The sequence below is a fragment of the Condylura cristata genome, unplaced genomic scaffold (assembly GCF_000260355.1).
Source record: "Condylura cristata isolate star-nosed mole 26May11 unplaced genomic scaffold, ConCri1.0 scaffold00011, whole genome shotgun sequence".
NCBI classification, from domain to species: domain Eukaryota; kingdom Metazoa; phylum Chordata; class Mammalia; order Eulipotyphla; family Talpidae; genus Condylura; species Condylura cristata.
The window spans coordinates 36,092,778-36,105,080 of NW_004567112.1; the positions used below are offsets into that span (position 1 = coordinate 36,092,778).

General features: G+C 36.9%; 1 protein-coding gene across 2 annotated transcripts in view; it reads right to left on the bottom strand.

Moving 5' to 3' along the window:
- ADK (adenosine kinase) overlaps window positions 1–12,303 on the bottom strand; it is a 387,062-nt gene that overhangs the window by 347,691 nt on the left and 27,068 nt on the right. Inside the window, exon 1 of one of the 2 annotated variants that reach the window (XM_004680754.2) lies at window positions 12,138–12,288. The exons of the other annotated variant lie outside the window; for it this stretch is intronic. Coding sequence (XP_004680811.1) covers window positions 12,138–12,151 — 14 coding nt within the window. The 5' untranslated portion in view covers window positions 12,152–12,288. Of the gene's footprint in view, window positions 1–12,137; window positions 12,289–12,303 lie in introns of those variants that run through there. 2 annotated transcript variants of the gene reach the window in all.

Genomic DNA, 12,303 nt, shown 5'->3' on the forward strand with positions numbered 1-12,303 from the left:
AAAAGTTGCACAAGCTGTCCAATGCACAACTCCAGAGAATGTGGTTCAAAAAGTAAATGACAGCTACTGGAGTTCAGTAAAATAAATAAAAACTCTCAGATTTTATTTACTCTCTCTCCCTAGTCTTTAAGTTATTTGATAAACTTTTTAATAGATGTCGGGGTTACTTCGTACTCTACGTCAATCAACTAATCTCAATCAGCTAGACAAAGGATAAAGATTTTTTTAATCTTAATTACATTTGTATTCAAGAAGGCTAGCATATGATAATCACACAGTCGCTGAGTAATTTCGCAATTCTAGTTTCTGACTTTTCCTGTTAATGTAATACTGCTTCTTACCTGTTCCCATAGGTTAGGGCTAGATCTAGGGTAAAGTTTGATTTTAAAGGTTCTTGCATCAAAGGTGAAATGACAGAATACTAATTCATGTTAGGTTGTGATAAGATGAAAATAAATTTTTGACTTCTCAAAGTAATCACTAAATATAATAAGGTGGAGGTAAAAATCCAACAAAGAATATAAGAAGCATTAAAATTAAGAAATAAGGGCAGGAAAGACAAACCATAAAGAATAAATGGAAAACAAAAAACTGGCATGTTTGAACCAACAATATTGGAGTTACATTAAATATAAATGGGTTAAGCACTTCAGTTAAAAGGTAGACTGTCACTGGATTAAAAACAACCCCTATTGGGTTCCTCTGATGGTGCAGAGTTTAAAGTCTCAGCACTATCAAGCTATTGCAGTCACTGCAGCATGAGTTCAATCCCCAGCCATGTATTCAAAGATACTCTTTAAATATAAAGACATAGACAGGCTGAAAATGGTTGACAAAAAATACTGTAAACACTAATCATGACTATATTAATATCAGACAAGGCTGACTTTAAAACAAGACCACCAGACCTCATAAAAGTAGATCAATTAATGAAGGAAAGAAATTAACTTTACAATACTTGAGAAAAAAAGAGACAAAAGTATATCTTAGTTGATTTCAGTACCATTCATCAAGTAATTGGTAAAACAAACACAAAAATAAGTAATTGCACTATTAATTATTTAGTCCAGAAAATAAAAACTGTAAGCTCACAGGGAAACTTGTATGTAAATGTATCAACAGCTTTATTTGTAATAACAAAAACAAGAAACAATCCAAATGATTTTCATCAGGTAAGTAGGTTAAAAAAAAAACTGCTATACTCATAATAGGCTAACATTCAGCAATAAAAATGACTGCATTATGATAAACTTGGACAGATCTCAAGGGCATTATGCTAAGTGAAAATAAAAGTCAAGTGTTATACCTACATGTTACATACTATATGATTCCATTTATATAACATTTTCAAAGTGACAAAATTACTTGGTGGAGAACATATCAGTAGTTCTTATGGGTTAAGTGTGATGCGTGAATATAATGATAAAGGATTAACATGAAGGAGTTTCTTCGTGATGACAGAATAGTTTGGTAAAGTGTTTAACAAACCTTACACTAATGAGTACATGAATCTGGACATGATTTATGTAAATTTCCTGGTATATTCATCACACTGTCATAAAATACAGTGTACACAAAACCAGTGAAATTCTAAGAATAATGTAGTCAACTTAGTAGTATTATGCCAAATCTCCAATTTTTTTTTGGTAATATGACTGAAAGATTTATCATTGGGTGACTAGCACAGTAACTCTATACTGCTTTTATAATGTCTTCTGAGTCTTAAAAATATTTCAAAAGAAAAAATTAAGGGGTGATGAAGTAAAAATGTCTAAAAAAACAGTTAGGGTGGCATCATTAGGAATCACAGAATAAAGACCTAAAAAAAACTTTCTTCCACAAAACCAACAAAGATACCAGTGAAAAAAAATAATTTTTTCCCTAATTCCATGTATTAACCAAAAGTTCACAACTATCCAAGGAACACTGATTCAAAAACAGACCAATTTTCGGTAAACAAAGTAAACATCATGGCATTTCAACTTGCCCTGTCCTCTTCTCCCTCTCCCAGCTCTACTGAAATCTTAATAAGAAAGTGCCTTTAAAACACAATGGAAACCAGGAACCTAACAGTCACTGGAAGGGTCAAGCAGGACAGAAGTTCTTTCAAATACCTACTTTCAAAGAACAGTTTAAAAAAAAAAAAAAGATTTATTTTAACTTATTTATGCACACAAGAACTGGAGTGTAGGCCAGAGCTGCGGACATGGGTGAGAGGATTCACCAGGGACAGAGTGGGAAGCAGAACAGGGATGTACTGAAATACACTGCTGAGAGGAGCAGTGGGGCCTGACTTAGAGCTTACTAAGCACTAACTGCCTCCCCACAACCCACCTCCCCCAGCATTTGTCAAAAACAACCAGTTTGCACTAGTTTAACACTGCAGCTGTCTGAAGCAGTTGGAGCAATTAAGCTAACCAAAATACTTAAAAGTAAAAGTGGAAGAACAGGGTTTCCGTAAGAGGTTTTCAGAAGTTCTGAGTATTCCTGACAATCTAAAAGACCACAAACATATGCCTAGGTCTTTAGGCATGCTTAAGAAAAACCAGAAAGGGCTCTAAATTATCATCTCTCAGCCTAAACTATGCACAAACAGGAAGCAAAGCCTATTACAGAGTTGCATGCCTGGCTAAGTCTTTGAAGGTTTGCCTCACCAAGCACACAGAGCCTCTCAGCAAAGGCTGAGACAATACTACCTACTAGGCATGGACTGTAAAGAAATTAAAATCGTCATATAACCCTGCTGGAAATGTAAAATGATGCAGCCAGCCTGGAAATGTTTGGCAGTTCCTCAAAAAAGCCAATGCTGAATTATCATATAATCCACAATTCCATTCCTAAGTATATACCCAGGAGAAATGACATCGCAACACAAGAACTTGTATGTGAACGTTCCTAACAACATTACTCATAATAGCCACATAATAGAAATAAAAATATCCATCAACTGGACTTACAAATATGGTAAATGTGTATATGGAAATACACAATGTGAAACATATGGCCATAAGACAGAATGAAATACTGATACATGCAACAAACAACACAGGTGAACTTTAACATATTATAGTCAGTGAAAGAAGTCAGACACAAAACCCCAACTATTATCCCATTTACTAAATATCCAGAGTATGGCAAGCTCACAGACAGAAGATAGATAATTGCTAGGGAGTGAGTAGAAGAAATGAGTTGTTTTCATTTTGGGGTGCTAAAAATGTTCTAAATTAAATAGTGTTGACAGTTGTACTATAACAGTAAAATTTCTATTAAAAAGGGGAGGTTCCAGCTTTCCTGCCCAAACTAAATGGGCGGCAGAGCTGAGCTGCTAGATGAAGACTTAAAAAAGCACTGAGAGGGCCCTCCCTGGTGGCGCAGCGAGTTAAAGCAAAGCACTAAGAAGCTAAAGCCACTTCTGCATGAGTTTGATCCCCACCTGCCCCAGAAGTGACCCACATGGAGCGGCAGACCTCTCCTGACCCAGCGGCTGCTCCCCTCAGCAGTGTACTTCATTGATCTGCCTGTTCTGCCCCCCTCACTCTGTCTCTGGTGAATCCTCTCACAGCCCCTGCATCTCCGACCTGTTCCTTACTTCTATATGCACAGATAAATAAATCTTCAAAAAACAAAACAAAACACTGAGAGGACATGCAGAGGGGGGACTTGGAGGATACAAATGGAACCGGGCAGAGATATGTGAGGAAGGATGGTACATTTGTTTCTCAGCTTTGGACCTGCACAGAGGACTTCTAGGATATGGAAGAGTCAGTTGCTCTCTAAACATGTAGAGACACTTGGAAGAGACATGGGTGAGAAACCCATGGGGAGGCTAACAATGGCATTACTTTGTTTTTAAACTCTGATTTTGCTCCTGTTGCCCTAGATTTTTCTGGCCTCTCTGTCCCTTTCCCATGGTTCCCTGTCAGGAGGTGCCTTAGATTTGTGGCAACCTTTCAGGCCGCAGAAGCCCCACACTGATCCAACCCTGCTTGGCTGGGCATTTAATCACGATGGGATGAGTAACTTTGGTTGTTTCATTGGAAAACTATTAATATATCCTTTCTCCTCTTCCCTCTATATTCCCTTAATATATTAAACTTCCTGCAAATTAAGAGTATGCTTTGTTTTTATGTGATGGATGGCAGAACCCCCTTAGAGGACGCAGATTTGGGATCCCAGAATGACCCTCAGCCTGCCTACTAACAGCACTTCTGAATATAATAAAAACCACTAAGCTGTATGGTTTAAAATGATAGTACGTATGATAGAACTGTATCTCAATATCAATAACTTTAGTAATTAGATTAAAAAAAAAACCTTTGATCAAATTGGAATTTGTAGAATATGCAAAATATACCAAAACCTCAAAATATTGCTGAGCAAAAATAAACACTTCAAAACACATCAACTATGTTAATATTCATCAAACTAGCTGATAAAACTAATCCCAGTAAATAGCAAAGGGATAAAATAGGAAATAATGTTTTCTGTACAAATACGGATGCATTATATTTTCTACCTCCTATACTTTATATTCAACTAAGCTAAGTATTTACAATACAGATATGTGTTTACAGTGTGTATATATTATGTTCTCTGAACAAGATGGAATTAAATTGAAAATCAACTTTTAAAAATACCTTAAAAATTCAGGCTTCCCAGGCCCTCCTGGTGGCACAGCAGGTTAAAGCACAGCACTAAAAGCTAATGACACTTCAGCATGAGTTCAATCCCCACCCCAGAGGTGACCCACATGGCGGGCAGACCTCTCCTGACCCACCCGCGCTCCCCTCAGCAGTGTACTTGTCAGTCGGCCTGTTCTGCTCCCCACTCTGTCTCTGGTGAATCCTCTCACTCCCCTCCACCTCTGGCCTGTACTCCAGTTCTGTATGCATAAATTAATATTTAATAAAAATACTTTAAGTAAACTAGTTTACAAAACTACAATAATTAGTAAATAGATCAGTGGATCAGAATAATGAGTCTAAGAAAAGATTTACATTTGATCAATTTGTTAGGGATAGGAAAGAGCGCTCACACACTCCACCAAAGGAGCAAAAGTTGCATTTTTACAGTGCCACAGTCCAGCTGGGGGTATGGCTTTGTTTCAAGGACCAGAAAAGGCTGGCAGGCCTGGGCAGCCTGGAATAGTCTTATATATACACTTAATCCTGGATTCAAAAAGAGGAGTGCATGGTAGCATAATTAAGACTGAGACTCCCCATTGTCCTATTGCTTCCTTATAAACTTTGATGCTGACTTTATTCTGGTGTTTCATGAAATTATTTTCCCTAAAAAATACCAAGGACAGGGCTCTTCCTGGTGGTGCAACAAGTTAAAGGACTGCTTTATGAAGCTCTCCAAAGCAACTGCAGCATAAGTTCGATCCCCAGCCAGGGAGCTGACCCACATGGTGCAGCAGACCTCTCCTGACCTGCCTGCTGCTCTCCTCAGCAGTATATGTCAGCCATCTGCCTGTTCTGCTCCCCACTGGTAAATCTCTGGTAAATCCTCTCACCCACCCACACCTCTGGCCTGTACCCCAGTTCTATAAGCATAAATCAATCTTAAAAAAAAAATAGCAAATAAAAAATAAAGATTTGTTTTTAATTTAAGATGGATCACAGACCTAAATGTGAAAGTTATAATTATAAATCCTCTAGAAGAAAACATTAGAAAAGAGTTTCACAACTTTGGAATAGGGCTAAGAAAAGATTTCAAAGAACACAAGAGGTAATAATCATAACATAAAGCAATGAATTTGCCTTCATCAAAATTTAAAACTTCTACTCCCAAGGACAATGCAAAGAAAATGGAAAGAAATTGAACTAGAGAAAATATCTGCTACATATGTAAGAATATATTTTATGTGTTTGTAAAATATAACAAATAACTTAAATCCAGAATATAAAGTGAATTCCTACAAATCAAAAACAAAAAAAGAAAACCAACCCAATCAAAATGTAGGCAAAACAGTTTAACAGTCCAAAAGAAAACAAGTAAATTGCTTATAATCACATCATTAGCCAACAAGGAACTAGAACTTACAAGCACAATGAAATGTTAAGTACACATCCATCAGTATTGCTAAAATTAAAGGTCAAGACTGTCAAGGATGTGGAACAACTAGAACACTTACAACACCACAGGTGGAAATGTAGAATGTGTTCCATTTTCCAATTTTTCACTTTCAAAAACAGTTTGGTGTTTTCTAAAGTGAAGTGCACATTTGCCCTAGATACAGTAACTCCCATCTAAGTATTTACCCAAGTCTGCACTAAAGTTTATATTAAGAGCATTCATAGCAGTCTGATTTATACTAACCAAAAAGTGGAAATAATCCAAAGTCCATCAATGGAAGAATTGGTGCCATTTCCAAATAATGGACTATTATTTAGCAATGAAAACAAACACAGTACTGATACACAGATAAAAGTGGATGAGTCTCAAGGACTGAACAAATGTAGTCAGATACAAATACTACTTAGTGTTGATACCATTTATATAAAGTTCTACAGTAAGCAAAATTAACTGTTACAAAATCTCTAGAGACTAGTTCTTTTTTGTTATCTTCCTGTTGTTGAACCTCAAGTCCAGCCAATACACCATTTACAAAACCCAGCCAGCCAATACTCTCTTTCCCAGATACCCCACCCTATTTATAAACAGCACAGAACCAGAACCCCCACAGGTCTCAACCTCAACAGAGGAATGTGACCCCGGGCAGTTACTGCTCCTCCTCTATTGTGTGAGCCAGTTATTGGCTCTTTCAAAATTTGTGGCAATGGAATACAATTCAGCAATCAAAAAAGATTGCTCATGCCATTTGTGGCATCATGGATGGAGCTGGAAGGAAGTATGCTAAGAGAAATATGTCAACAGGAAAAGGATAAATATCAGATGACTTCACTTACCTGTGGAATGTAGAGAAACCAAACAAAAGGTCTAGAAAAAGACAAAATTTGCAAATTGACCATAGATCTGAGGCATACATGGAGGGGACGGGGGAAAGGAGAACTATGGGGACTACATCTGAGGAGAGAATCTACTTATAGTACAAAAAGTAACAACGATGTGAAGAAATAAATGTAGGGAAAATTCAAAAACAAAATTTGAATGAGATCACTTGGTGAAAGTCAGATAAAGAGCTTTCAGACTCAATAATATAATCTCTGATACAAGTCAGAAGTAGCTGCAGACATTGGGACTAATTGAGAATTAGGATAGTCAGGAAAAATTTTTCAGGAAAAAATTTTCAGAGATGAACATGCTTTGTATCTTGATCTGGATGGTGTTTACATAATTATGTTGTCAAAATTCAATGAGCTTAAGTTAAGATCTATGATTTTTTCTGAATGTAAATTATATTGTTGGCATGTTTTAAGTGAAGGGACTAGGCAATCATCTGTGTTACTTAGGCTACTGCAAAGCCAATCCTTTCGTTTGTGCTATTCCTTCTTGTATACTCAAGAACATTGATCTCTTTCCTACAAACAGCATCTTCTGTTTTTTCCCTTTCTTTTGGTCATTCTATTCAGCATACAAATTATATCTTGGCATTTCAAGCCCTTCCCCAATAACCTCAACATCTCAATTGTTAATATTTCCCTGATGACCTTATAAGACATTTTTAAAAGTGGGTATTCTGTTAACCAATAAGTTACCCTCAAGTACATAGTTATTCATTTTAAATTCAATTTTTAGGAGCACAGGTGTGACATAATAATTAACAAATACAGCAATTTATAGCTTATAAAGCATTTTTACATTATTGCCGTTAAAGCCTCACATAACTCTAAGTATTGCTGTCACTTCTGTTTAAAAGCAATAGGCTCAGCAATGCCTCATAACCTGCCAAAGGTCAGACAACAAATAAATGACCACTATCTTCACATGCTTTCTTGTTAAAAAATCTCTTAACACAATAAAAATGCCTGACCAATGAACAATATCCAAATCTAGACAAAATAGGACAACATCCCATTATCTCATAGTCTTACTTTAAATAACATTTCAACGATGAAAATCTATACAGCAAGAGTATTACAGTGTGCAAGTAGGTGATTAGGCAACTTATTATCCAAAAGAAACAATTTTGGGAATAAAGAAAGAGTAGTTATTATAACAGGATAATTGCAGTGTCTTGGACAAACTAAGATTCATGGCCATCCTATTATAAGGTAGTTTTACTGTTCAAAAAGAAGAACTCATACTTTATTAGTGTTCTTTTAAGTAATAATCGAAAACTGAGTAGTTATGAAGAAGAAAAGAAGCATGAATGCAGCCAATACTACAGGAAAGGGTTAATACTCAAACCTACTAGACAATAATCTTGGTTTTCTTCATCTTTGACAGTTCTGCCTAATGTAGCAAAACTGTAGCTGGAAAAGATATGGAGTTACAAAGCCTTTGTATGCTTTTTCAAACAAAGATGACCTATTTATAAATATGAGCATTAATAGCTGACAACATTGCAGTTTTGTGAGAGGATTCCTGTTTCAGTTCTTCAAAATATTTCATAAATTATTTTATTTGATTTTAAAAGCTCATTTGCCTCTTAAGAAGTCTGAAATTTACAATTCCTATAATACATTAATTCCAAAATTAGTTTTAAAAGTATTTAAAGACCACAACGAAACCAACTCAACAAAGTAAAGCAGTTTCCATCTTAGCTAGATTTAGTTTCCTATGAGTGTTCTCCATCTGAGTGGCTGGCAGATCCTACTGGATGCACCTCAAAAAGTTTTGAGTGTTAGCAGAAATATCCCCACACCCCACCCACAGCCCACATAAATTTTCCAATGTAGGCTTCAGCCACAGAAGTGGTTACAGAATCATCATGCAGGGCACAGTCATATTGATCCCAGAATAGGCTTAGACCAAATATGACCTGCCCAGGATGTCTCAAAGAATGGGGCTCCTCAGCTCCATAGCAAACACTCCCTGTCTCACCACCTAATTTTCCCAGCCTTGCCTGGCACAAACACATGCTGTAAGCAGTGGTCAAAACCAGAGTAGATGTAATGTGAGGAAAACAAGGCAATTTTCATAGAGGTATTTTGAAATCCTGTTTCATAAAGTGTGCATAAAGTAGTAAGAATCAAAAGGTCTAATTTTTATCTTAAAATCTACATTGCCTACAGAGGAATAACTTCACTTTGGGCCTTATAGCCCAGTACAAATAAAGAGTAAAATGCTTTTTAAGATTCTGTTCTAAACCTGACAATCTACATTTTCCTCTGCATCCTGAATTTAAATCAAGTATCAACTTCAAAACAGTCCAATAAGAAAATAACAAAAGCATCAACATATCAAATATGTCATCCGATCAATACATCTAACACATCATTTCCTAAATGCAGAACCAGTTGGAATTTGACACACACACAACAAAGGATGAAAGTTGTTCTTCAGGAATAGTAGTTTTTTAGAAGCTACAAATTCAGACTTTCCATCAGTATTGATGTAAGATACAAATAATTAAAGTTAAAGTTAAATTTATCTCCAGATAAATTCACTAAAAGATGGTCTAAGTTTTTTTTTAATTCTTTTTATTTAAATTATTTAGAAAATCCTAATAGTGAAACACTATTGTGGAAAGTGTATTTAGAGATGTGTATTCTAATTTAAGATATATATAACTACTTGTATGAAATTATGTCTTGGTTTCTGTTTCTTCGATAGAAGAAACAGAGAAATAGTAAAGTCTGCTTCCTGTTTAAAAAGTTAAGATTTAAGCATTTTCCTTCAGATGACACTACTCTCCAGAGAATTCATATCTCTCCACCAACACTATGGAATATATTAGTATCACCATCACTGGACATTTCATTAAACAAATGTGCAAGGAAAAAAGAACATCAGTGACTGAAAAAGGCCATCAACTAGAGTTCAAATATGTTGATCACTCGTGCTCACTGATTTCCAGTCCTGTATTTTTTCACAGTTATTGCAAAGAGTCACATATTACTATATTTAGCAACAATTATTTTAAGTGTGATATAAAAATGCAAATTGGACACCAAGTCAAATTTTTATAATTGCAACCTTGATCACTCTCCTTAGCAGTAAAATTCTGTCAATGACATTATCTTTGGAGCTACTCTTGGGCTACCGTTAGGCTAGGCACAAAACAGAAATAAAACCTGACATCCTCACTGTGAAAACTAAAGGTCTGACAATTTCATTACATTCAGTACATACTGGGAACTGGCTGCTTTCTTTAGGATTACCAATTCATCTAAAATTGTCACCACATACATAGAGTTGCTTCAACTTCAGTAATATGTCTCTCCTACTGAGTCTAAGTTACCAAGTTCCCTGGAGGACAAAAGAGAAGCAAAGAGTTACTATAGTTGTTTCTCATAATGCTTTATAATGTTTGTGTCCATACATAAAAACCACTTTTTCAGGAATCTTAAACAGTATATTGTTTCTATAAAGATATCATGTGAAATACGAGACTATGGACATCTGAATTCCATTCCTAACTCTGCCACTAAATGAGTATATACAAGGCACTTGGCCTTTCTTGGTCAGTTTCCTCAGGTGTAATACATGGTAGCTAGATAATGTCTAAAATTATTTTTTGAGTGATGTCACTATTACTGAGAACCACATAAAATACAAGTAACATTTGAAGAAACAAGCACAAATATAAATTTATAACTAGTTATTTATCCTTTCATAGTAAGTTAAAGGAGCCTGGTGTCACCCTTTAGTTTTCTGAAAACCATTTAATCCCTAAATTAAAAGATGTATGCTGTCACTTGTCAACAGCAAAAGATTAACATTTGGGTGTTTCTCCACTGAAGATCATGGTCAATTAAAGTTAAGTCCAACTGATTCCTAACAGAGTATTTGATTCACACACCTAATTAACATCAGGTTGTGTTATGGGAATGGAAGTAAGAGTAGGGACAGGAAAGATTAATTTAGTATGACCTCCAATTCATCCTTAAAAAAAAATGTTCACTTTGAAAAAGAGGCTTATAAATCCAAACATAATTTTCTGTAAAACCTTTCCATATTAGCCTCCAAGGTTCAGCACCTGAATTGAATTTCTCCTTCTGCATAAAGAGGAAGCATTCTTTTAAGTAAGCACAGAGTTATGCAATTTAAGAAGAGCAATATGCAAGCAAGTGTGGCTCAGCTGTACCTTACCTTCTCACCTGGTAGTTATAGTCTCCAGTCATGTTTTAAATATTGTGTAATCAAAATTACCATTGACAAATGGTTAAAATACCAGGTCTTAGGGAGCTATGAGCACACATACTAACAACTTAACTGTTTGATTCTCTTATATTTGTGCCGGGGCCTCCTCTTCTCTGGGACAATTAAAGCCAAGGTCTAATTTAAAATTGGCAGGTCAGAACAGTAGGTAAATAAGGCAATTTATCTTTGTATAAATAGTTGAGTAGCATAAGTTAAACATTCAGTCAAGGATATTCTAGCAAAAAGTGGACAAGCCAATAGCCAGTCGTCATTAGCAAAAAAAGAAATTTCAAAACTCTAGAAGAGTAATTGGGAGGAATCACTTATTTATGGATTTCAATAAAGAGCTACTAATTTACAAAACTCATTTCACTAGTGACTCTCAGCTGAAAAGTAGGTAAACAGTTGGTATTGCTGGGAACCAGAGTACTAATTCCAGTTCTAAGCAGTTTCGGGACACACAATTTCACAATTTGGGGTCAATCTACCTGCATCTGTGAAAGGCCAACTCTGGAGGTCTGCTCAAGGCCACCAAGCAAGTTGGGTCAGAAAGCATGACATGCAGGCACCAAGATGTACGGTGCACGTCACACTTCCTCAGGCCCTGTCACCCAGAAGGGAAAGGTAGCTACATTTTCCATGAGAATTCCACTGCACACATAAGAGAGCTTCAACCCCTGGAATGTGGGCGAGGGTCACCTCGGTGGGGCGGCTATTTATAAGGCTCGGCCATGTGCCACAGACCCAAAAACTTCGGAGGAACGCAGAAATGGCCAAATGAAAAGTGCAAAGAGAACCTTCCACAGGAGAGGGACCAGTGGCACTGGACAGCTAGAGACCTCCCAAGAGAAGGGGCGACAGTCTCAGGCGATCAGAGGCTAACGCCCTGCCACCAAGCAGTCCCGGTGGCCGCCCTCTCTCATTACCTGACCGACGTCATGGCTTCACCTTCGTGCCCCACGCGACAGCGCCCGCGTCCGATGCTCCGCGACCGCACGGGCAGCAGCAGGTACCACGGCAACTGCTCCCCAGATCTTCAGGCACTCAGCGACGAGCAACGCGTCCTCACACACCCCGCGCGCGGGCGGCCCC